Source organism: Chelonoidis abingdonii, chromosome 11 (genome assembly GCF_003597395.2).
Source record: "Chelonoidis abingdonii isolate Lonesome George chromosome 11, CheloAbing_2.0, whole genome shotgun sequence".
Lineage (NCBI taxonomy): Eukaryota > Metazoa > Chordata > Testudines > Testudinidae > Chelonoidis > Chelonoidis abingdonii.
This window is the reverse complement of record NC_133779.1, coordinates 24,930,077-24,956,502: the sequence shown is the minus strand read 5'-3', so window position 1 is coordinate 24,956,502 and position 26,426 is coordinate 24,930,077. Positions and strand designations below refer to the sequence as shown.

At 50.6% G+C, this 26,426-nt stretch overlaps 4 protein-coding genes across 7 annotated transcripts in view; 1 reads left to right on the top strand and 3 right to left on the bottom strand.

Moving 5' to 3' along the window:
* LOC116836046 (uncharacterized) overlaps window positions 1-26,426 on the bottom strand; it is a 441,820-nt gene that overhangs the window by 336,541 nt on the left and 78,853 nt on the right.
* The window catches only part of LOC116836047 (uncharacterized), a 445,785-nt gene that overhangs the window by 376,059 nt on the left and 43,300 nt on the right, over window positions 1-26,426 (top strand).
* Window positions 6,914-8,950, bottom strand: LOC142045756 (uncharacterized). The gene is given in 2 exon segments (XM_075070391.1): window positions 6,914-7,687; window positions 7,689-8,950. Coding segments are annotated over 2 exon segments (1,389 nt in total). The 5' UTR covers window positions 8,940-8,950; the 3' UTR covers window positions 6,914-7,549.
* LOC116836048 (uncharacterized) overlaps window positions 14,801-26,426 on the bottom strand; it is a 616,551-nt gene continuing 604,925 nt past the window's right edge. For 3 of the 4 annotated variants that reach the window (XM_075070387.1, XM_032799412.2, XM_032799411.2), the window contains one exon: window positions 14,801-17,792. In XM_075070387.1, the coding sequence (XP_074926488.1) occupies window positions 16,429-17,784 (1,356 nt within the window). In that variant the 5' untranslated portion in view covers window positions 17,785-17,792 and the 3' untranslated portion in view covers window positions 14,801-16,428. Of the gene's footprint in view, window positions 17,796-26,426 lie in introns of all 4 variants that reach the window. The other variant, XM_075070386.1, reaches the window with a different exon arrangement.

The following is a 26,426-nucleotide window of genomic DNA, read 5'->3' as shown; positions in this document are numbered from 1 at the left end:
GTGGGGGAGGAAGCGGGGGGAAGCGCGGTGGCCGTGGGGGAGGAAGCGGGGGGGAGCGCGGTGGCTGTGGAGGTGGGGGGCAGAAGCAGGGGGCCGGGGGTGGTGCTGCTGTAGTCCATCCAGGTATTAACTCCACACATCCCCTGGCCTCTCGCCCCCCAGCCTGGAGGGTCACACCACACGCCAGCCGTCGGCCCTGCCCCGTCAGGCAGCGGGAACATTTCTGTGCCCCCCCAGCAAACGGGGTAATTTCCTGCAGGCAGCAGCCTGGACTTACTGATCGGTTGTCACTTACCTCCAAACTCACCCCACCTTCCGCTTCACCGGGTCTCCTGGATCCCCCACCGCCGACGAGGCCTGGGAACAAGCGGGGACAGAAGAATGGGGGAGTTATTTCCAGCCACCAGCCATCGACACCCCGTTACTAGCCACATCCGAAGAGCCCTGTATCCCCGGGCTTGGTAGTCCGGTCCAGACGGCCTCCCGTGGCTTCTTCGGCTTTCCCGAAAACAAGCAGCCTCAGGGCCCCTGCACGGACGGACTGCGGATCTTCTTTCCTTCGCTGGCCTTGGGGTGGCGTTTCGGCAGCTTCTTGCTTTGGGACGCGCCGTTCTCCCAGGTGGGAACCTCGGCTCCCCCCTTCTTTCTTGGCAGGGAGCAGCACATCTGCGGCCCAAGGCCGGCTGAAGTCAACAGCTTATCTTGGGGCTAGCAGGAACTCGGCGTTAACCCCTTTTCGGCTTGCTGGCTCGCTCTAGGGTGACCAGACAGCACGTGTGAAAAATCGGGACACGGGGCGGGAGTAGGGTGACCAGACAGCAAGCGTGAAAAGTTGGGACGGGGTGGGGGGTAATAGGAGCCTGTATAAGAAAAAGACCCCAAAATCGGGACTGTCCCTATAAAATTGGGACATCTGGTCACCCTATCTGTGCCCCCTCCATTGCCTGGACAGTGCCCCCACGTGCTCCCCCCCCCCAAACTGAGAGGAGGGGACTGTTGGAGGCAATGGGGAGGGGGATCGGGGGGGATGACCCCATGCCGTCCCATACAGGGGGACAACAGGGAGCTGAATTTCAGGGGTTGCTAGTAGGGCTGGGTGTGAAGATCTGGGTTGGGGACCCTCCCAGCTCTTCCCTTCCCCCCAGATGCAGGGGGGCAACAGAAGCAACCTGGATTATAGGGTGATGTTGGGGGCATCGGGGCTGTATCAGAGGGTCCGTGTCAGGTGATTGGTGATGGGGTGACCCCCTCCCAAGAAAGGGAAGTGGATATTGCTATCAGATGCAAAACAGAGGGTGCCTGACGGGCTTGAGAGAGGAAGCACATGACGGCAGGAGAACCACATGCTGTGGAAACAGAAAATTCAAGCCACCTAGTGTCATATCCAGGGGAGAAAATGAACTATTTATCGTGACAGTGATCCTGACCCGTACAGGAAACGGGGAGTTGTGGGTAAACTGTGTTCAGAATGAGATGGGAAGACCTGGCGAATGACGGTGGATTTTAGCGCACTAAACGCACTAACCCCTGCCCCGCTCGTAGCTAAGTACCAAAAATTAGTTGCTGCAGTGGCCACATTGCTTCTCAGTAACAGACTTAGCAAATACCTTCGCCGCCATTCCCTTGCACCCCGAGTCTTTTGGCACAAATTGGGGTTCGCTTCCAGGGCACAACAGTTCTGTTTTACAAGGGTCCCCCAGGGACCTGCCATTTGTCCCTCCCATGTCATTAAGATGTGGGGGAAATTGATAGCTGAAGCCCCAAAGAGGGTAATTTCCTATGCTGCTGCTCTTGGTGCACGGGGAGGTTGATGGGATCACTGAGCGGGTGTTAACAGACCATCCAAGACGCCAGCTTCAAGGCTAGCAGAGCCAGGGCCTGGTTGGTACAGCAAGAGGTAAAATATTTAGGGGTCAAATTAGGAAAGGAAGGTGTAAGGGTGCGGACTCGCCCCTGTGGTGCCTTCCGCTGGTCGTCCTTGGGAATTAGCTCATCCCAGCTCTGGAGCACCCTCTGCGGGCCAGGGATCCGCCTTCCCTCACTCTGGCCCCATGTCCCCCCCAGAACCGGTGCCCTGTTATTGGGGTAACCCCTCATAGCCTCTGGGTCTCCCCCACCCACTATCCCCGCTTGGCCTCAGTTGTGGGCTACTGCCAGTCCCCGTCTAGCCCCCGCTCACCGGGGCAAACTGCAGTGTAAGTCGCTCATCACAGGCAAAGGGGGACCTGCTGCCTCTGCCTACCCATGGGCTGCCCCCTGCAACCCAGTACCTAATGGGCCTTAGCAGGCCTGCAGCCTGGGGCTTTCCTAAGCTGGAGCTTCCCCCAGCCCTGCTTCAATCTAGGTTCCTTCCTTAGCACCTTGCAGCCAGGCCCTTCTCCCTCTACAGGCAGAGGGAGACTGACTGGGCTCCTGGCTCGGTGCCTCTTATAGGGGCCTGACTGGGGCATGGCCACAGCTGAGCCTACTTTCCCCAGTCAGCTCAGGCTTCTTGCCCCAGCCCCAGCCCTCCCCTGGGCTGTTTTCCGTCCCGAAGGGCAGGGGCGGGTAACCACCCCGCTACAGAAGGACAAGCTCCAGATGCACAGTGGGTAGAAGTGAGTGGAAAACTATATGCTCCCTATTCATGTGGGATCCTTAAGAGCCCTTCTGGGAACTGTAAATTTCTCAAGAGATTTTATTGAAATATCCACTGAAATTTTCTTCTACAGAAAGGGTGGCAATGTGACTGGCGGCCTTATGAAGCAAAGGCATCACTGGATTTGGCCCCGGCCCCGGCACTATCGTATCCAGAGGTGGGAGAACCGTTCAGCGCGTCCCTGGCTAGTACTGGGAGCAGCGCTATTACAGAAGCAAAGCACCGGGAAATGACAACGCGTGGTCTGTGGGGCCAAAACACTGAATTACACTGAGCAGAATTTTACACGCTGTGTTAAAAACCAGAAAGAGTGCTGGGCCTTGGCATGGGCCTTGCGGCATTGGGAATATATAATTGGAGAATATCAGGAAAGGCGCGGCACAAGCTGCAGAAGTGGTGGCGGTACGGAAGGTGTTACAGGTGGAGGATCAGGAAGCCACCCTGGCAGTATTTACCGATTCGGACAGGGTGTGCGGGGCAGTCGTGGTGTGACGTGCCCAAGAGATGGAAAGCCAGCAGTTCATGAACGGTACTGGGAGCAAGTGGCGGTTTTAATAGGGAGAAGAAAAGGAGACACTTCTGTAACACGTGTGGAAGCACATCAGAAACCAGGGAGTGAGGAAGGATTTTGGAATAACAGGGCGGATGTGTTAGCCAAACAAGCGGCCTTGTTAACGAGGGAAGGAAGAGTTAATCAAAGCGGTAACCGCAGCACGAAAGCAGGTGGACGATTCCAGAGAGGTTGGATCTACAAGCCCTACAGGATGGGGATGATGAATGTTTACTGAAGGAAAAAACAATCCTAGGAAATTGGCATGTACATAAAGACCCTGGAGCAGTAGTGTGGCTCCCCTAGACCTTGGGGAACAGCCTAAATAGTGGCTAGTGCCTAAGAAAGTCAGGACGGAATTGATTCAATATGCGTATGGGCAAGGGCACTTTGAGGTGGACAAAATTCTGGAAAAGATCAAAGATAGAGGGTGGTGACCCACCCTAAAGGAACATGCAAAGCGGTGGTACATAACGTAAGAACGGCCGTACCAGGTCAGAGCAAAGGTCCATCCAGCCCAGTGTCCTGTCTACCGACAGTGGCCAATGCCAAGTGCCCCAGAGGGAGTGAAGCTAACAGGCAATGATCAAGTGATCTCTCTCCTGCCATCCATCTCCACCCTCTGACAAACAGAGGCTAGGGACACCATCCTTACCCAGCTGGCTAATAGCCATTCATGGACTTGAACCTCCATGAATTATCCAGTCTCCTTTATGCTATTATAAGTCTCCACCCTTCCAACCTCCTCCGCAAGTGAGTTCAACAAGTTACCGGGCGTTGAAGAAAAACTCCTTTTACTGTTTAAAGAACGCTGCCTGCCCATATTTGCATTTGGTACCCCTAGTTCTGTTTTGGGAAAATTAAATAACTTTTCCTTATACACACATTTTCATCTAAGAATAACCACTCATGATTATAGACCGGCCTATCATTCCCCTAGTCCCCTCTTTCCAAGCTGAGGTCACTCTTAATCTCATCTCATAGGGAACCGTTCCTCAACCCTAATCATTTTAGTTGCCCTTTTCTGAACCTTTTCTAGTGCTAGAATATCTTTTTTGAGGTGAGGAGACCACATCTGTACACAGTATTCGAGATGTGGGCGTACCATGGATTTATCTAAGGGCAATAAAATATTCTCAGTCTTATTCTCTATCCTCTTTTTAATGATTCCTAACATCCTGTTTGCTTTTTTGACGGCCTCGGCGCACTGCGTGGACATCTTCAGAGAACTATCCACGATGACGCCAAGATCTTTTCCCTGACTTGCTGTAGCTAAATTAGCCCCCGAGGGTCCTTGCAAGATATTGAACTCACGATGTTTGATTCTGTGTAGCCTGATTCTGGGACGAAAACCTTCTACTCGGGTCAATTGGCAAGTCTGTAAGAATAATATGCAGCCCTCTAACCCCCCCGCGACGTTGGTAACAATAATGAAGGTGCCGTTTTACTCGCGGGTATTTTTAGTAAAAGCCATGGACAGGTCACGGGCCATAAACAAAAATTCACAGGCCGTGAGCTGTCCATGACTTTTAATAAAAATACCCACCCTGACTAAAACTTGGGCAGGGGTGCCCTGTAGTGCGGTGGTCCGGGGCGCCGCAGGTGCTGGCAGAAGGGGTCAAGATGACCTGGGACCCCCTCTGGTTGCTGGGGGAGAGGGAGGCCAGGCTGTGGTGCATGGCCTGGGACCCCCACCGGTACCAGGGAGTGAGGGTCCTGGCCGCGGCGTGTGGTGGGGACTTTCCTGGTCCTAGGGAGGGAGCTGCTGTGGCACGTGGGAGGGACTCTCGCTGGCACTGGGGAGGGCGGACCATGACATGCAACCCGGGACCCCAGCTCGGGGAGGGAGGATTGGGGCGGCTCCCTAGCCGGCTCCACGGCCCTGCAGCTCCTAGGCCAAGGGGCACGAGTTCCTGCCGCAAGCACCCGCTGCTGTATCTCCCATTGGCCAGGAACCACAGCCAATGGGAGCTGCGGAGGTGGGGCCTGCAGGAAAGCGGCAGGGAGACCCCCCACCCCTCTGTCACCCCCCCCAAAACCCTTGCCCCAGCCCTGAGCCCCCTCCCACACACCTAAACTGCCCTGGGACAGCACCAGCCGCGGCAGAAGACTTGTATTTCCACATTTTTTAATCTTTCAAAGTAGGAGGAGGTAGAGGAGCAGAGCTCCAAATGCATAAAACACAAGAAAAAAATGAAGGTTTGATCTCCCCTACCGTCCTATATCGGTATAACCACATTGGTCATGGTGTGAAAAATCCACGACCCTGCGATACAGAACTAACCCGCCATGTGGACAATGCCAGGGTGGTAGGTGAACTTCTCCTGCTGGCAGAGCTGGTGCCCCTCAGGGAGATGGATTAACAAAGGCAACAGGAGAGTTATCTTCATTAATGCCCCACAGTGGTTACTCCTGGGGGACTTAACGGCGCCAAAACATTCAAAATTCTGCACATAATACTTGAAAATTCTGCATAGTTTATTTGTCAGAATTGCACCCGTTACAATTATTTGGGGAATTTCTTTCAAAATACCTGTCAACAAGTATGTGTCTAACAATACAGACCAAAACAACAACAAAAAATTCTGGTCATTCCCCCCCCCCCCCCAAATCGATTCCTCACTAGGCATATTAATGCAGAACTTTGTGCAATTCATTTACGTGACATTACAGAACGGTATTTCCTGCACCTGTCAGAAAAGATTTCGGGGAGGTCAAGGGTAATAGAGGAGCAGAGGGAGAGGGAAGGACCCTAGGAGCGAACCTGGAGGGTGTTGGGTGTGGGTGGGAAGTTTTTTCTTGGGGTGGGGGATTGTTAGGGTGTTGGGAAGCCTCCCCCATGCAGACTCCAAGTGTCTCCCATTGTCAGGTATGTATGTCCCTGTCCCCGCACCACCACCACCCATCCCCACGGGTCTCTGCAGCTCCCCTCCTGCATCCCTAGGTTCAGCGCTGTCACCCCATTAGCTCCTGAGCTCATGCACCAGCCTGTCCTCCCTGCTAGCCATTCTGAACCCGTCTGTGACCCCTTGGCAGCTCTGTGTGACCCCGCTCTGTCCTAACCTGGCTCCACGGGCAGGGAGCTGCAATGAACTTCTACTCCTGGGGCAATTCTGCAAGACTGGGCTTAGAATTGTGTGTTTTTCCCCACCAGAGTCAGCCGGGAAAAAGCAGAACTGCAGCATATCTTAGGCAAAATGCTTTTTATGCAGGAAAATACAAAATTAGGTGAGACCGATGAATTCTGTGCATCCGCAGCGGCGCAGAATTCCCCCAGGAATAAATGGTGCAGCTCCACCGTGCAGCACTTTTAAGTGTAGACAAGTTCTTTCCAAATCCTTGGCCTCGGTTAGGGGAAATTTACACTTCTCTGAAGTGGAACCCTTTACCAAACCACTCAAAATCTTAGCCGCGTTAGTGAGGAATCAGTTTCCTAAACATGCCCCGTGTTTCTTTCATTTGGTAGCACAGATCTAGGCTAGGGACTAGACACAGACCTGGATCGGGATCTCTGTTAAGTTACTGGAGCTGGAGTTTCTATTAAAAAATAGCTATTTTTCTGGCTACTGCAGGGGTCGGCAACCTTTCAGAAGTGCTGTGCCGAGTCTTCATTTATTCACTCTGATTTAAGGTTTCGCGTGCCGGTCATACATCTAAACGTTTTTAGAAGGTCTCTTTCTATAAATCTATAATAGAGAACTAAACTATTGTTGTATGTAGAGTAAATAAGGTTTTTAAAATGTTTAAGAAACTTCATTTAAAATTAAATTAAAATGCAGAGCCCCCCGGACCAGTGGCCAGGACCTGGGCAGTGTGAGTGCCACTGAAAATCAGCTCGTGTGCCATAGGTTGCCTATCCCTGGGCTACTGTTTCATTTTCAACACTGATCTCATTTTATACACATTTGCCTCACCTACAGAGGGTAAATTCAACCAAAACCCCTCACTTCTGTTTCCATTTGCAACATAAAGGGCAGCATTTCCCAGATCATAGGATAAGGTCATCATGTCGGAATTAGCAAAAGACTTTTTTTTTAAAAAGTTGACAGTTCTAGACAACGGTTTCATGGTGTTGTTCCCTTGTACAGTTTCGCTGATGATACGATGAGGTGTCTGAGTTCTGGGTGAAGCTTTTCCCGCACTCATCACTTTCCCGGGGTCTCTCTCACAGGTGGATTCTCTGATTTGGAATGAGGGCTGAGCGGTCAGGGAAGTTTTTCCTCACACTTACAACATTCACAGGTTCTCACCCCTTTGTGGATCCTCTGATGCAGAGTAAGGTCTGAGTGGATCTTTTCCCACAATCACAGCGCCGAGAAGAGCTCTCTCCGGTGTGGATTTTCTTATGATAAAAAAATGTCTTATGATCTCCGTGTAAAGCTGTTTCCACACTCACAGCGTTCCCAAAGGCCCTCCTCTGTGGGTTCGTTGGTGTCTGATAAGGTATGAACTCTGGGTGAAGCTTTTCCCGCACTCACCACATTTATAGGGTCTCGCCCTCATATGGAGCCTCTGGTGCGTAATGAGGCTTGATATCTGAGTGAAGCTTTTCCCGCACTCACCGCATTCATAAGGTCTCTCCCCCGTGTGGGTTCTCTCATGTCTAATAAGGTCTGAACTCTGAATAAAGGTTTTCCCGCACTCAGCGCATTCATAGGGTCTCTCCCCTGTGTGGGTTCTCCGATGCGTGACCAGTTTTGAGCTCTGAGTGAAGGTTTTCCCGCACTCGCCGCATTCATAGGGTCTCTCTCCTGTGTGGGTTCTCTGATGTTTAAGAAGGGCTGAGCTGTCAATGAAGTTTGTCCCACATTCGCAACATTCATAGGGTCTCTCGCCAGTGTGGATTCTGTGATGTGTAATGAGGTTTGAGCCGCGAGTGAAGCTTTTCCCGCACTCGCCGCATACGTAGGGTCTCTCTCCAGTGTGGATTCTTTGGTGTTTAAGAAGGGCTGAGCTATCCGTGAAGGTTTTCCCACACTCACAACATTCGTAGGGCCTCTGCCCTGTGTGGATTCTCTGATGAGTGATAAGGTTTGAACTCCGTGTGAAGCTTTTCCCGCACTCGCAGCATACATAGGGTCTCTCCCCCGTGTGGATTCTCTGATGTGTAATGAGGCTTGCTTGCTGAGCGAAGCTTTTCCCGCACTCGCAGCATTCATAGGGTCTCTCTCCCGCGTGGATTCTTTGATGTTTCAGAAGGGCCGAGCTGTCGGTGAAGCTCGTCCCACACTCACGGCATTCATAGGGTCTGTCTCCCGTGTGGATTTTCTGATGCGTAAAAAGGTTTGATCGTCGAGTGAAGCGTTTCCCACACTTGCGGCATTCATAGGGTCTCTCCCCTGTGTGGAGTCTCTGGTGCGCAATAAGTTTTAAGCGCTGAGTGAAACTTTTCCCACAGTCACTGCATTCGTAGGGTCTCTCTTTCATGTGAATTATCTCATGTCTAACAAGGCCTGAGTGGTAACTGAAATGTTTCCCGCACTCCGCGCATGTATTTTTTCTCTTTCCCCTGAGTATTTTCTGCTGGGTTACTGTTTCTTTGAGGTCCTGGTGAGTTCTCCACCCATTCGTGGGTTTACACACGTTCTTCCCTTTCTGGTTTCCCCATTCGCTCTCCGGCCTCTCCCAGGCTTTTCGCTGCTCGTGACTCCTGGACAACTTCCCTTTGGATGGTTGGGATAATCCCCCATTTGGTTCCACTTGCTGAGCATCTTCCTGCTGGGGGTTCTGCTCCTCGTTCTTACTCACCATCCCATCACCTGCTGGGAGACAGAGAGAAACTTCAGGACAAGGGAAGTCAGTGCCAGAGAGAAAATAAAAATCCAGGATTTGAATTCATAGAATATCAGGGCTGGAAGGGACTTCAGTAGGTATCTAGTCCAACCCCCTGCTCAAAAGCAGGACCAATCCCCAGTCAGATTTTTGCCCCAGTTCCCTAAATGGCCCCTTCCAGGATTGAACTCACCACCCTGGGTGTAGCAGGCCGATACTCAAACCACTGAGCTATCCCTCCCCAAACTCACCCCTTCTATGGGAGAGAGGAAATGATCAATTCTGCCTCAACGTCCCACCCAACTCTCAGTGGGAAGGGAGGGAGGTCCTGCCAGGTGTCAGCAGGGCTGGTGCAAGGAAGTTTCGCGCCCTAGGCGAAACTTCCACCTTGCACCCCCTACCCAGCTAACCTTGCCCCCCCCAAAGCAGCTAATTCAGCCCCCCACCCGGGGAGACCCCCCCGCAGCAGCTACCCCCCCCACCATGACAGAACACTTCTCCCCCCATCCCCCCGTGGCAACTAACCCCCCCAGGGAGATTCCCCCTGTCCCCCCACAGCAGCTAACCCCACCCGGGGAGACTCTCCCCTGTCTCCCTGTGGCAGCTAACCCTGCCTGGGGAGACCTCCCCCCACCACGGCAGCTAACCCCACCTGGGTAGCTCACCCCTGCTCACCTCGGCTCTGCCTCCTCGCCTGAGGGGACTTATAGGTGCCCCCAATCACTTGGCGCCCTACGCGGCCGCCTAGTTTGCCTAAATGGTTGACCGGCCCTGGGTGTCAGTCGGAGGGCGTGAGGGACATGTACCCTGAAGACACGACACCTGCTGAGCAGAATCCTGAACGTAGAAAGCTCCCGTGGTCTTTGTGGGGAATCCCAGCTCTTTCCTCCAGACACCTACAGATTCTGAGTTTGTTTAACGTCTCCTCGCCCGTATAGGGAACTCTAAGGATCTCACTTTCCTTTGCGCTCTGAACACCATAACTCTTCCCCTTGTTCCAGGGCGGAAATCATAACCCGTTTGTAAAGTGGAAAGAAAAGGGACGGAAAACAAGTGAGATCAGGTAAATTTTGTACAATTACGGAATCTAGTGAGTGGGGTGTGATGGGTCGGAGTGTGAAAATCCCTGGGTGTGGAGCTGTGATGGGGCGTACAGGCCCTGCATTGGACAAGAAGGAGTTAACCTCACACTCTGGGCTGAAGAAGCCACGCCCCCTCGCCCCACTGGGCATGCTCCAAGTGCTGTCTCGGTATAAAAGGGAGCCGCCCAGCTCATTCGGGGCTGACCGTGGCAGAGGAAGGACATATGCTGCTGGCTCCAGCTGGGGGGTGGCAAAAGCCCCAGACTGGAGGTGCTGAGACCCAGATGGACACCTGGATACATGTGGAGGCCGGAGTCACCAGGGGTAGCGCAGCCTGAGGAAGCCAGAGACCCCAAAAACATCAAGGACACAGCATCAGGGGATACGGTCGCCCTGCTGAGGAGGGCTGGTTTATGGACTCTGACCACTAGGCCATACAGACCAAGGGAGAGGGCACCCATATTGACTCTGGCCATTAGGCAGTACTGTCCCAAGGGCTAAGGGCAGGCAGGCGGACTTAACCGGGGGGGCAGCGGCACCCTCGTCCTGCCCCCAAAGAAGGACGGGGCATACAGGGCCTCACTGGACCTAGGACACCTGGCATTGATCACTGTTGAAAGGCAGGATACTGAGCCAGATGGACCTTTGGTCTGACCCAGTATGGTCATTATGGTTTTATTTTTTTTAAAGAAATAGATGTATCACTCAATTTCCCCTCTCACTCTGGGAACCACTGGGAGTGAGGAAGTTTTAATTCCTTCTCTGGAACAGGGGAAGTAATGGTTCTTGGTGTAACATCGTCCCATCCACGTTGGCATGGATACACCGACAAGAAACAAATGCAGCACCCTGGTGAGACAATGGAAGATCCACCTGTCACAGTTCGGGGCAACTGCACCTGGGTTTCCTTCAGTGGTCCAGCAAAGGCACCAACCCTGAGCTTTGATAGAGACATGCCTCTGTCCACCTTCTGCCTGGGGTATTTTCAGAATGGATAGTGACTTCCCATGCATCCGATGAACTGGGCTGTAGCCCACGAAAGCTTATGCTACAATAAATTTATTAGTCTCTAAGGTGCCACAAGTCCTCCTGTTGTTTTTTTTTTCGACTTCCCTTTGTAATTCTCAGCACTGACAGGTTGCTACGGAAAGACGTTACCACATAGTCCTTTCTAAGAAAACCTACTTTATTCTTAAGCGAAAAAATCATGGCAGAGAAACCGTATTTCAAACAACAGAAGTGACACGCCTGCTAACAAGCTTACCAGGGTTCATCCCAGCTCTCACACGGGCTCTGACAACTGTAGTCTTCTATGACCCACGTGAAGAGGAAACCCTGGGATTATAAATTCATTAGTACTTCAGCTCAGAACAAACAGTCTTACGAAGCCCCAGTCGGCCAATCCTCCTCCCTAAGGACAGGGGCCCTCTGCAGACCAGGAAATCCATCACAATCCTCAGTGAAGTGTTCTAATGATTAATTACCCTCACTGTTCAAAAACATAGACCTTATTAACACTTTTCATTGTTTAGCGTCAACCCTCAGCCCCTGGATCAAGTTAGACCTTTCTCGGCTGGATTGAAGAGACCTTTATTAAAGATTCATTCCCCATGACGTACTTACGGAGTGTAATCAAGTCACCCCTTAACTTGCTCTTTGTTCACCTAAATAGATTGAACTCCCTGAGGCTACCACTACAAGACACATTTTTGAATCCTTTTATCACTTGCGTGGCTCTTCTCTGATTCCTCTCCAATTGGCCAACCTCCTTCTTGAATGGTGGGTGCTAGAACTGGACACGGCGTTCCAGAAGTGATTTCAGCAGAGGCAAAATGATCACTCTACAGGTCTGTCGCATCTTACGCTGGGGTTACGTACCGCAGTCGGCGCGTACAGTGAAAATCGCATTGAGTCAAAATTACATTGAGTGGAATGGCGGGTGGAATCACCCGCACTACAGGTACAGTATTTAAACTGTTATTTTTCTCTTTTTGTTTTTGCTGACCACATAAAGCTGAAATCGCGCACATTAAATGCACGTAAGATGCGACAGACCTGTTCTACTTGTCAAGAGTCCCGTGTGGATGCAATGCAGGTTCGCGTTATAAAGTTTGCAGATGATACCAAGCCGGGAGGGGTTGCAAGTCCTTTGGAGGATAGGATTAAAATTCAAAATGATCTGGACAAACTGGAGAAATGGTCTGAAGTCAATAGGATGAAATTCAATAAAGACAAATCCCAAGTGCTCCACTTAGGAAGGAACAAGCAGTTGCACACATACAAAACGGGAAATGACTGCCTAGGAAGGAGAACTGCGGAACGGGATCTGGGGGTCACAGTGGATCACAAGCTAAATATGAGTCAACAGAGTGACACTGTTGCAAAACAAGCAAACATCATTCTGGGATGTATTAGCAGGAGTATTGTAAGCAACACACGAAGTCATTCTTCCGCTCTACTCCGCGCTGATTAGGCCTCAACTGGAGTATTGTGTCCAGTTCTGGGCACCACGTTTCAAGAAAGATGTGGACAAATTGGAGAAAGTCCAGAGAAGAGCAACAAAAATGATGAAAGGTCTAGAAAACATGACCTGTGAGGGAAGATTGAAAAAATTGGGTTCGTTTAGCCTGGAGAAAAGAAGCCTGAGAAGGGACATGATCACAGTTTTCAAGTACATAAAAGGTTGTTACAAGGAGGAGAGAGAATTGTTCTTCTTAACCTCTGAGGGTAGGACAAGAAGCAATGGGCTTAAATTGCAGCGGGGGGGGGCGGGGTTTAGGTTGGATATTAAGAAAAACTTCCTAGCTGTCAGGGTGGTTAAGGGTGGAATAAATTGCCCAGGGAGGTTGTGGAATCTCCATCACTGGGGATTTAAGAGCAGGCTGGACAAACACCTGTCAGGGATGGTGTAGATAATACTTAGTCCTGCCTTGAGTGCAGGTGATGGGACAAGACGACCTCTCGAGGTCCCTTCCCGTTCTCCGATTTGATGATTAGGTCTGTTGGCCACAGCATCACACTGGAAGCTCATGTTCAGCTAATTATCCACCACGACCCCCAAATCTCTTCCAGAATCACTGCGTCCCTCATTCTGTACGTACGGCCTCCATTCTATGCTCCTAGACGCATACATTCAAATGTAGCTGTATTAAAAACCCATTGTTTGCTTGGGCCTCGCTTACTAAGCAACCCAAATTGCTCTGAATCAGCGACCTGTCCTCTTCGGTACTGAGCACTCCCCCGATTCTTTGTCATCTGCAAACTTTACCAGCGACGATTTTACCTTTTCCTCCAGCTCACTGATAAAAATGTTAATTAGTGTCCGGCCAACAACACGTCCATGTTGGGACCCCACTGGAAACAGACCCAATTGATGGCGATTTCACTTTTATAATTACATGTTGGTACCTATTTGTTAGCCTGTTTTTCATCCACGTAATATGTGCCTGTGACGTTTATTGACATAATCTGTAACCGGAGAGATCACCTTGCGACCACTGTTCTATATTTGCAGCCAATATTGTACAAAGGTTGTCGTGTGAGGTGTCTATGGAAAGGTTACAGGTTGCTGGTTATGATTATGCTGTCTACGTGCATGTATCATTTTTGTAGTTAAAATTATGAGTATTGGCTCTATAGTGTCTGTATTTCAAACTTATGCTGTGCTTCTGGGAGACATCCCAGACAAGTTGGTGTTAGCTCTGCCTAGCCTGCTTGATGGCCCATTAAGGACCATCAGCTATTCAATTGACCCATTGAGAGGAGGCAGATACACCTTGTGACTCAGCAGGGTGTGCAGGGACTTACCCATGTGACTCCAGACTCCATTTTGCTGTAACTTTCCACAGTAAGAACAAAAGTGTTCTTACACCTGGAAAAGACTAAAAAAGGCTGATGCCTCATCTCCATCTTGTCTTCAGTCCTGCTTCTTACCTCTGGAGGGACTTTGCTACAAACTGAAGCTCTGAACAAAGGACTGATGACCCATCCCAGAGGGGGATGTTCTCCAGAGACTTGATTTGAACCTGCAGTTTATTCCATCACTGCTACAAGCCTGAACTAAGAACTTTGCCATTACTGTATGTAATTGATTTCATTTAACCAGTTCTAGCTCTCACCTCTATCTTTTTCCTTTTATGAATAAACCTTTAGATTTTAGATTCTAAAGGACTGGCAACAGCGTGTTTGTGGGTAAGATCTGATGTGTATATTGACCTTGGTCTGGGGCTTGATTCTTTGGGATCGAGAGAACCTTTTTTTCTCTTTTACTGGGGTGTTGGTTTTCATAACCACTCATCCCCAGGACGAGTGGCACTGGTGGGGATACTGGGAGACTGGAGTGTCTAAGGAAATTGCTTGTGTGACTTGTGGTTAGCCAGTGGGGTGACACCGAAGTCTTTTGTCTGGCTGGTTTGGTTTGCCTTAGAGGTGGAAAAACCCCAGCCTTGGGCTGTAACTGCCCTGTTTTAGGCAATTGGTCCTGAACTGGTGCGCTCAGCTGGGTCCCGCCAGAACCGCAACATTACAGGGCCATGTTCATATTATCGCATTCTAGTTTTTTAATCAAAATATCTTGCAGTGTCAAGTCAAATGCCCTATCAAAGTTATGTATTTTATATCAATACTCTTATCCTCAACCAAACTTGTAACCTCAACAAAAAAGTTACCAAGTTAGTTTGACAGGAACTATTTTCCATAAACTCATGCTGATTGGTGGTAATTGCAGTCCCCTCCTTTAGTTCTCTATTGATGGAACAGCCCTGTGGTGGGACTCAATTTATCTTGAACAGTGGACTGAAATTGCACGTGAGCTTCCTCCATGTCATCATGAAGGAGCAGGGGGAAAGCAAAAATCAAGTAAGAAATGACCATTTTAGCACATGCTGCTTTGTCTCAAAGTCCCCAAATCTGAGCTACATCCTGGCAGCGAAAACGACATCCAGTTACGCGACTGAATGGGCTTCAAGCAAGAAAGAAAAATCCACCTCACAGACCCTTTCAGTTTCACGTGAAATGAAATTTCAAAGCAAGTAACATCTGAGAACTCAAAAATCAGGAGAACAGGTTCCCACACTGCCGTCTCCTCTCATCCATGCAAACCTGCTTCAGTCAGCACCACTTCATTATTACTGAGACAAGTTATTAACAAAACGTTTTCCCCATTTCAATGACACTAGAACATCCGATCTTCTCCTCTGGAAACAATCCTAGCTTAGGAGCAAAAAGCCCAGAAAAAGCTTTGCCGATAGATAAAGGGATGAAAACACAGAACCACCACTCTGTGTTTTTGTGATCCATTCAAATCCCTCCTCCGGGTCTCTGACATTTTCATCTCCAGCCCTAGTGAGTCTGATTTAAGATCAAAGTGTGATTCCTAAGCATGGAGAGCTGGGAAGTCTGCGTCATGTGAAACTTTAGGAGGTGGAAGGGAAGTTACGCTCCACTGTTGCTCCCACAGAAACTAACTCAGCTGGGTTGAGGGGGGGACTGAACGGTGATGGAGAAGGAGGGACTCCATCAAGACCACCCTATACCCTTCCCATGTCACGGTGGCTGAAATGACACTTTCATCCTCTCCCTGCTCCAGGTCTTTGGTATATTTTTAAATGAGAAAAATGGTAGGAACAATGTAACCCAGGGCACCCAGGAATGAGACAATCGGTCACCAAAGGGGGAACTCCGTGACTCTACCAATCGCTCCGCTAATGGGAGTAGAAGTCGAAATGTGAAACTCGGAGTTTTGTCTAGGCTAGAAAGTGGTGTTGATGAGGACAGGTCAAGGGGAAATATCTTTGTTAACCCTGACCATTATGCCCAGCCTACGTTGGCGCTGCAAATGTAGTTGTCTTTTTACATGAGGGCAGCTACCTCAAGCTAGCTAACCCCTGGGAAAATCCCAGAGGAGACAAGGCCCAGGGAGATTTTACTTCAATGTAGCAAGCAAAGTTGCAGTGGGGGAGGTCTAGGGTGGATATTAGGAAACACTATTTCACTAGGAGGGTGGTGAAGCAGTGGAAGGGGTTCCCTAGGGTGGTGGTGGAATCTCCTTCCTTAGAGGTTTTTAAGGTCTGGCTTGACAAAGCCCTGGCTGGGATGATTTAGTTGGGGTTGGTCCTGCTTTGAGCAGGGGGTTGGACTAGATATCTCCTGAGGTCCCTTCCAACCCTGGTATTCTGTGAGTCTATAAGATGATGGACATTCCCGGTAGGTGGGACATAAATTCTCAGGACTCAGGACTCAGGAGCGGAGAGAAAGGACCAAGGGATTCACTCCAACAGTGTGTTACTCATCTCGGGGGAGCTGCAAGTGATGCAAAGAGCCTTGAAGGTCACTAGGTGGGAATTAGAAACATATTAAAAAAACTTGGTGCGTTTTTTTTGACAGCCTTAGACAAGGTTTTTAGGGTGCTTATCTCCCCGGTGGAGACTCTGGTGCCTAACCAGGTGGGAGCTCTGATTGAAGCTTTTCCCACACTCCGAGCATCGATAGGGCCTTTCCCCCGTGTGAATTCGCTGATGTATAATGAGGGTTGAGCTCACGCTGAAGCTTTTCCCGCACTCAGAGCATTTATAGGGTCTGTCCCCTGTGTGGAGTCTCTGATGCGCAACGAGGGCTGAGCTCACGCTGAAGGTTTTCCCGCACTCGCAGCATTCGTAGGGTCGCTCTCCTGTGTGGATCCGCTGATGTGCGAGAAGAGCCGAGCTCTGAGTGAAGCTTTTCCCGCACTCGGGGCAGCTATAGGGGTTCTCCCTCCTGTGTATTCTCTGATGTTGAGTGAGGTTGGAGCTGTCGGTGAAACTCTTCCCGCAGTCGGAGCAGGCGAAGGGTCGATGCCCCGTGTGAATTCGCCAGTGCGTGATAAGGTTGGAACTCACGCTGAAGCTTTTCCCGCATTCGCGGCACTTATAGGGCGTCTCTCCCGTGTGGATCCTCTGATGCCGAATGAGGGTGGAGCTCCGACTGAAGCTTTTCCCGCACTCGCAGCACGCGTAGGGTCGCTCCCCCGTGTGGGTTCGCTGGTGCCGGATAAGGTCAGAACTGTCCGTGAAGGTTTTCCTGCACTCGCAGCACTCATAGGGTCGCTCCCCCGTGTGGGTTCGCTGGTGCCGGATGAGGTTCGAGCTGTCCGTGAAGCTTTTCCCGCACTCCGAGCAGGTGAAGGGCTTCTTTCCCACGTGAATTCTCCAGTGCGTGATCAGGTTGGAGCGTCGGTTGAAGCTCTTCCCGCACTCGGAACAGGAAAATGGGCGATTGCCCGTGTGGATGGTCTCATGGGCCATCAGGTTGGAGCTCACGCTGAAGCTTTTCCCACACTCCGAGCATCGGAAGGGTCGGTTTCCCGTGTGCACGCTCTGGTGGCGAACAAGGTGCGAGTTCCGACGGAAGGTCTTCCCACACTCCCTGCACTTGTGGGGTGGCTCTCCGGCGCGGATTCTCTTGTGTTGAAGAACAGATGGAGGGCTACCAACGTTTTCTCCCCGCTCAGGGCGTGTGTGGCCTCTCTCGCTTGTGGGGTTGCTCTGTTGGGCTGTGGTTTCCTTGTGACTTTCCTGACAATTACCCTCTTTCTCCCTCGGCTCAGTTCCCTGCTCCCTTTCTGGCCTGTGCTGAACCTCACAACTTTTTCCCTGCTCACAACTCATGGACACAATCCCTTCAAATCTTTGCGATAATGCCCCATACGCTTCCACGGGCTCAGCGTCTTCCTGCTGAGGCGTCTGCTCCTCATTCTCACTCACCATCCCCTCACCTGCTGGGACAGAGAGAGAAACCTCAGAAACAGGAAAGGAGAAGGGTGACGCCAAACACCCGGGTCTTCGCACCCTACACACGACTGCCATGATTTTTGTGTCTGCAGACAATATGCCTGGTGGGGTATCGTTTGAAAATGACCAACATACTAACCAATGATATTATTGCAAACTATACGTAATATAGTGAAATTATACATACGCGCAACATTTGTGCTTTGATGTCTGTGGCTAACGGGCATTTAAACTAGGGATGTCAACGTAAACAGAGCTTTCCAAGTAGGGTTATCGGGTTGTAATTTAAAATACATCCAAGGGTCATAGACTCATAGAATATCAAGGTTGGAAGAGACCTCAGGAGGTATCTAGTCCAACCCCCTGCTCAAAGCAGGACCAATCACCCCCTCGCCAAGCCTCCAGCCGAGATTTAGTAACTTTTCAGCACAGCGGTGGTGTTGTTTTTCCAGTGGGGGCATGTTACACTGGGATAAAAGGTTGTTTAGGGGTAGCTGAGATAATACAACGTGTTGTCCAAAGGAACGTAATGGGGATTTTATTGAAACGAGAATGGAACTTGATGCTACAATTACATTAAATAGATGAAAATATATAATAAAAACGGTACATATATACACAGTCACCCTATAAAACTTACTACTGAGGGTACTTAAGAATAACCTTCTAAATAAAGAAATATCTATCTCGGTACGCACAGGCGATGAACATAAGAACACAAAAACGGCTGTACCGGGTCAGACCAAAGGTCCATCCAGCCCAGTATCCTGTCTACCGACAGTGGCCAATGCCAGGTGCCCCAGAGGGAGTGAAGCTAACAGGCAATGATCAAGTGATCTCTCCCCTGCCATCCGTCTCCACCCTCTGACAAACAGGGGCTAGGGACACCATTCCTTACCCAGCCTGGCTAATAGCCATTCATGGACTTAACCTCCATGAATTTATCCAGTTCTCTTTTAAACGCTGTTATAGTCCCAGCCTTCACAACCTCCTCAGGTAAGGAGTTCCACAGTCTGACTGTGCACTGTGTGAAGAAGAACTTTCTTTTCTTTGTTTTAAACCTGCTGCCTATTCATTTCATTTGGTGACCCCTAGTTCTTGTATTATGGGAACAAGTAAATAACTTTTCATTATCCACTTTCTCAACATCACTCATGATTTTATAGACCCCTATCATATCCCCCCTTAGTCTCCTCTTTTTCAAGCTGAAGAGTCCCAGACTCTTTAATCTCTCCTCATATGGGACCCTCTCCAAACCCCTAATCATTTCAGTTGCCCTTTTCTGAATCTGTTCTAGTGCCAGATTTCTAGATTATCTCATAGGTTCCCCTCTCCCCAAATATCTCGCTGGGTGCAGTATAACACTCACGTCGGTCTTTGAGCCGCGAGTGCCTTCCTGGAGAAATACACTCAACTCCAGCGATGGTGGCTCAGGGGGGAGAACGTTAGACCAAAACCATTGGTACTCCTGTTCCGGCTCTCCTGGGACCATGCGAATCAGTGACAAGGGACAGTGGGAACCGATGGTCAGGAACAGACAGGAACAGATGCTCAGGAAGACGGCCGTCAAACACAGGCTGACTTGATGAGCCGGCTTTAGACTAAAAGGACTTTTTGCTGCAAGTCTGTCTGTCCTGCTCCATTTCAGTCTCTCCGGAATTTTTCTGTCTCAGTTTCTCTTCTCCCCTCTCCCCGTTCCTCTCAGTTTCTCTCCATCTGTCCCTCAATCACATGGCTGCATCTGTCCCCCAACCATCCCCTGTCTTCTCCTCCAGGTATCACTACCCTCCCACCCCCCGCACACACACATCTCGTGCTCCATAGAAAAACACATTCATGAATATGCTGGTTTCGTTGAACAGGGGGTTGTGAAAAAACAAGCAGAAAGCCACCTCTTGGTAAACACCTAAGGGCTGTGAAGAGACAATGCCTGACCTGTTAGTGTATTTTGCCAGCTTGCGCCAATCAGCTTACAGAATGGGTTTTGATGAACCGGGCCGAGGCCGGGAACCCATAAGATCAAAAGGACTAGGGTGACCAGACAGCATATGTGAAAAACCAGGATGGGGGTGGTGGTAGGGAAATTGGAGCCTATATAAAAAAAAAATACCCCAAAATCAGGACTGTCCCTATAAAATCGGGACATCTGGTCACCCTAAAATGGACTGGAGCAGTTTAAGAAGTGATTCCTTTTCAGGACGGGGATGGCAGTTCATGTAATTGTTTGTGGGGGGAGACAGACAGGGGGACCCCACTGAGATGTCTGAAGAAGCAAGGCCTGCCCAGCTGACCATCAGGGGACGGCAGGCCTTCGGATAAGAAAGGCAGGCGTGAAGATGGCTATTTTAAAAATCCTTTTTCCCCTCTTATCCTTCCCCCCACCACTGCAGAATAAACATTACTGTGTTTGTCACTCTGCACTGCTGATCCCGGACACCCGAAGGGACGAGCCGCGGGTATCTGCACGGTCTGGGTAAACACAGTCGATACACAGGGTATTTAGTCCAGAGGCCAGTCGAGGAGCCGGAGACTTGCAGAATTTTATTCCCGGAGGAGGCCTGGCGCGTGATGGGGAGATGGGGGGGCCACTCAGAGACATTGGAACAGACAGAGGTGAAACCAGCACTAGGACACCCACTTCCCTTCATCCCCCCACTCTCAGGCTGCGCCACATCCTGGGACCCCCAGGATCACCCGCTCCTTGTGTTTGCTCGGTGATGAAACACCGAGCGCTAACAGGGGACCTGATCGCGGAAGCCTGAATTAGGCCAAGGAGTGGAGTTGTTAATTACCCACCCAGGCCGGGGGGGCTGATGACCTAAGGAGCTCGTGATCTCATTTGCTGAGAGGGTCGTTAGAAACTGTAGTAAGACGAGGCCCTGAAACAGAAGCCTTGTATCTAGGGTGACCAGATGTCCTGATTTTATAGGGACAGTCCTGATTTGGGGAGCTTTGCTCCTATTACGCCCCACTCCCGTCCCAGTTTTTCACACTTGCTGTGGGGTCACCCTACTTGTATCAGAGGCCCGGTGTGAGGCCTGAACAGACGTCAGGGTCATGATTTTGCTAACATAAAGCAAAGTTCAGCTGTGAGCCAGAGGCAGGCCCGGCTCACAGAAATTGGCAAGAAGGCAGCTGCTTAAAGCAGGTTTTCACAGCACCCTAATGCGTAGAGAGGCTGCACCTCAATGCGTCAGGAGGGATGTGTCACCTGTTTGTACCTGTGTCTAAAAATGCATCCCTGTGCGGACGTTTTTGTCTGGCCGAGGGGGCAGTGGAGAGTCCCCCCACTGACTGAGCCGGTCCATTGTCAGGGGGTCACAAATTCATAGTATGTCCTGTAGAGTCTGTGGGGAAACTATTACTGTGCTTCGTTTGACAATGGCCGGGTGCCTTCGTCCCTTATCGGAGCCAGTGGTCATTGGGGGGTTCTCTCGGGGTCTGCTGTGCCAGCGATCTGCAGAGCCGGGGCAGCACACAGAGGAAACACGCACGCAGCCGACTGATATCAACATTGAATAGTGCAGAGCACCACACCGGTGGCGTCTGACAACAGAAAGCAGCCGCGAGGAACGGCCGGGGGCGGCCAGCAGACCCCGGGAAGAAGAATGATCTCAGGATGGTGAAAGGGCCAAGGACGAGAGCGGACGGCGGGGTTGCAGGGAACAGGGAGGGTTGGTGTGGGGTCTACGGGGTCAGAGGGGAGCGTGGGAGAGCTGTGGGGGATGTTATGGTGAGGTGGGAGGGGTGGTCTTGGGGGCTGTGGCGGGCAGCGCGGAGGTGGACAACTGGAATACAGTATTTAAGGGTCACTAGGCTAGTCTGGTAAAACGAAATGTCACTCAAAGTTCATCTGCCCAGCTTTTCCCAAAGCCCCCTCAACTTAGGCCGTGTCCACTGTCACGGAGTGTGGGGGAGTCAGGGCCAGCACCCCCCCACTTCCTGCGATTCCCCGGGACTCTCAGCCAGCTGGTGACACAGAAGGTTTATCAGTCGACAGGAGCCCAGTCCAACCCAGAGCTTGTAGGTACAGAGAACAGGACCCCTCAGTCAGCTCCATCTTGGGGGGCAGGGAGGCCAGAGCCCTGTCTGAGCCCCCCTCCATTTCCCCAGCCAGCGCCAAACTGAAACTCTCCAGCCCCTCCTCTGGCCTTCGTCCCCTTTCCGGGCCAGGAGGCCACCTGATCTCTTTGTTCTTCAACCCCTTCAGTCAGCACCTTGCAGGGGAGGGCTCAGGCCATCAGTTTCCAGGAGACAGGGTGTCGCCATTCTCTGTGCAGACCCATCACACTGTCCATCTAGGGCTCTGCACCAATCACATCCCCTTCTCACCCCACCTAGATACCTAAGAATTGCACAGGGGAAACTGAGGCACCCACACTGTCTTCAGAGAAACCATTAAGAACATTCCCCCTTCGTCACATCTACGCTTACGAGCTTACAGAGGCCCAGCTGGACCGCCATGAGACCGCTCGTGTAGCCCTGTTACGCCGACAGGCGAGAGCTCTCCCGCCAGCGTAATAAAACCAGTGCCTCCCACTTATGCTGGCCAAATGTCTGTCGCTCGGGGAGGGGTTTTTTTTTTCCGTACCCCATGAGCGACAAGTTTCGTGGACACAAGCACTCGTGAAGACATAGCCCGACTCCTGCTCTGTTTCCCTCTCTCAATCTCCCTGCCTTGGGAAGCAGCAGATTGAAAGCCCAGGCGGTTCGTAACCTTTGTCCCAAGCTAGAAATTTTTTCTCATATCCGTACTAAATCCTGGTTGCTGCAGATGAAGCCAATTACTTCGGTCCGACCTCAGTGGACATGGAGAATAACTGATCACCTGTTATCTTTATAACAGGACTCGGGTCCCCCACTCAGGACCTTTCAGAGGTCATGTCTGAGGATAACGAGGTAGCTCTGTGGATGTCTACTTATGAATGGATTCGAAGCAGGGCAAGGTTGCATTTGCCAAGCCCAGAGAAAAAAGGCATGACGGTAATTCAGAGAGGAGATGATGTGACTTGGACAAGAGTTTTTAGCTGTATGGATGGATAGGAGAGGCCAGATCTTCAGGACTTGACGCAGAAAGAAAACGCAAGATGTAGACGCGGCCTGAATATGAAGACCTAGTGAGAGGTTTGCGTCAAAGATGCGGCTGGGTTTACAGGCCTGGGGGACAAGCGAGACGGTGGTGGTGTCTGAAAGCGATAGAGAAAGGAGGTGATGGGATGGCTTGGGGGAGGGAATTTTCATGGTTGGTCTTGAGCTGGTGGCGAGAGATCCATGAGGAGAAGTCAGAGACAAGCTGAGGTTTCCGTTGGCTCTGGAGCAGAAGCGGCAGATCTGTGAGTCACCCGCGTGGAGACTGTAGCCGAATGCGTGTGCGGATGGAGATCACCCAGACAGCAGGTGCAGAGGAGGAAGAGAAGAGGTTGGGGGTGAAGCCCTGGGGAATCCCCACGGAAATTTGGAGTGGGGGCGAGAAGGATCCTCTGAAGGACACGCCGAGGAAGTGATTAGACAGGTAGGAGGGGAACCAGGAGAGGACAAGGGAAGACAAGAGTTCAAAATGAAAGGCACGATCACGGGGTGTCAAAAGCAGCTGAAAGGTTGAAAAGGAGGATGAAGTGCTGGGTCTGAGCTTTGCCAAGGGAGAGGTCATCATGCTCCAAATCTCTGACTCCCTGAAACCTTCCCTCCCCGCTCCCAGGTAACCCAGATCTCCTGCCCAATCCTCCCACCCCGCTGCTGGACTCTCCACCCCGTTCTCCATCGTCCTCAAATGCAGCCAACCCCTCTACCTGTCCCCGGGAGCTCACCTCCCTGACTCCCTTCCTCCTCCCTCAACCAACCCTCCCCGATTCCCTCTAAGTCCTGTTCTTCCACACAGCCCTGCCCTTCCTCTCACTGCTCTCGGCCCTCATAAGAATGGCCATACTGGGTCCATTGAGCCCAGTATCCTGCCTCCAGCCACGGCCAATGCCAGGTGCCCCAGAGGGAATGAACAGAACAGGGAATCATCAAGTGATCCATCCCCTGTCACCCATTCCCAGCTTCTGGCAAACAGAGGCTAGAGACACCCTCCCTGCCCAGCCTGGCTAATAGCCATTGATGGATCTATCCGCCATGAATTTATCATGTTCTTTCTTGAGCCCTGTTATAGTCTTGGCCTTCACAACATCCTGTGGCAAGGGGTTCCACAGATTGGCTGTGCGTTGTGTGAAGAAATACTTCCTTTTGTTTCTTTTAAACCTGCTGCCTAGTCATTTCATTGGGTGACCCCTAGTTCTTGTGTTATGAGAAGGAGTAAATAACACTTCCTTATTGACTTTCTCCCCACCAGTCATGATTTTACAGACCTCTAGCATATCCCCCCCTTAGTCACCTCTTTTCCAACCTGAAAAATTCCCATTTTATTAACTTCTCCTCATACAGAAGCTGTTCCAGACCCCGAATCATTTTTGTTGCCCTTTTCTGAACCTTTTCCAATTCCAATAGATCTTTTCTGAGATGGGGCGACCACATCTGTACGCAGTATTCAAGGTGTGGGCGTACCATGGATTAATACAGAAGCAATATATTTTCTCTGTTCTTATCTATCCCTTTCTTAATGATTCCCAACATCCTGTTCACTTTTTTGGCTGCCGCTGCACATTGAATGGATGTTTTCAGAGAACTATCCATGATGACTCCAAGATCTTTCTCGAGTGATAACAGCTAATTTAGACCCCATCATTTTATACGTATAGTTGGAATTATGGCTTCCAACGTGCGTTACTTTGCATTTATCAACACTGAATTTTATCTGCCATTTTGATGCCCAGACACCCTATTCTGGAAGATCCTGTTGTAGCTCTTCACAGTCTGCCTGGGTCATAACTATCTGGAGTAGTTTTGTATCATGTTGTCACCTCACTGTTCATCCCTTTATCCAGATCGTTTATGAATACGTTGAACAGGACGGGGCCCAGTACAGACCCCTGGGGGTCACCACTAGTTACCTCTCTCCATTCCGAAAACTGACCAGTTATTCCTACCATTTGTGTCCTATCTTTTAATCAGTTACTGATCCATGAGAGGATCTCCCCTCTTATCCCATGACAGCTTCCTTTGCTTAAGAGACCTTGGTGCTTAAGACCTCTCCCTGTTAGTGGCACCCCATGAGCACCAGCTGCCCATCATCATCTTCGCTCCTACCGCTCCCTGCCGTCCCTTCTCCCAAGGACTCCTGGAGAGGAACCCCACACGGTCTCCTGTCAGCAGATGGTCCCCCCGACTGCCACAGCCTCCACGCACTAGCAGATGGGCAGATCGGTGATAGTTGGGCTTGGAAAGATCAGATTTGTAACGGTTCATACTGACGAACAGTCATTGCACCGGACAATCACATCCTGATGGAAGAATATTTCTATCGATAAATCATCGATATTTCCAGCTAAGCAAACTACGAAAAAATGCTGCATGAGAACTTATTAGGGTTTGATGTAAGACTGTTTACTTGGTATTTGTGTTTTGACAGCTATAAAGCCTTCACTTTTTCCAGTATCGACATCTGTGGTCATAAAATAATTGTTTGGCCTCTCCCCTCCCCCGCATAATTTCCTGAAACGGTGAAAATTTGAATCATAGACTATCAGGATTGGAAGGGACCTTGGGAGGTGTCTAGTCCAACCCCCTGCTCAAAGCAAGACCAATCCCCAACTAAATCATCCCAGGCAGGGCTTTGTCAAGCCTGACCTTAGAATCATAAAATATCAGGGTTGGAAGGGACCTCAGGAGGTATCTAGTCCAACCTTAATAAACTCTAACGAAGATGCCACCACCTCCCTAGGTAACCATTTAAAATCATTTAAAGTCCAGGACCTCCATGGCGTTATTCTCAGAAATGGTTCCTGTCCCATGCACAGGGCTGGTAAGAGAACTGAAAATGCTCCATGTGTGGACGAGACAACGGTGGAGGGAGGAGGGATTTCAGTTTATTAGCAACTGTGGAAGAACAACCCCCGGTCCCTTCACCACCTAGAAGCTGCAGGGCCGTGGGAGCCAGAGAGCCCCCCACCACGAGGTAAGTGCCCCTCCAACCCTCCACCCCCTGCCACCCACCCAAACTGCTGCAGAAGTCACGGCCTTCCGTGACCGACTCACATGCTTACTAATGTCACACCGATTTTTAAAAAAGTATTCCAGAAGTGATCCTGGAATTTGGAAAGGAAAGCCACGCCTCACTAATCTACTAGAACTCTTTGCGGGTGTCAACAAGCATGTGGACAAGGGGGATCCAGTGGATATAGTGTACTTGGACTTTCAGAAAGACTTTGACAAAGTCCCTCACCAAAGGCTCTTAAGCAAAGCAAGCAGCCTTGAGATAAGAAGGAAGGTCCTCGCATGGATCAGTGACTGGTTAAAAGGCAGAAAATCAAAGGGTAGGAATAGTTTTCAGAGTTAAATGGCGGTGTTCCCCGAGGATCTGCACTGGGACCAGAACTGTTCAACATGTTCATAAATGATCTGGAAAAATGGGGAAACAGCGAGGCGGCAAAAAAAACCACCCCAAAACCTCAAGCGTTAAGTCCAAAGCAGACAGCGAAGAGTTACAAAGGGATCTCACAAAACTGGGTGACTGGGCAACG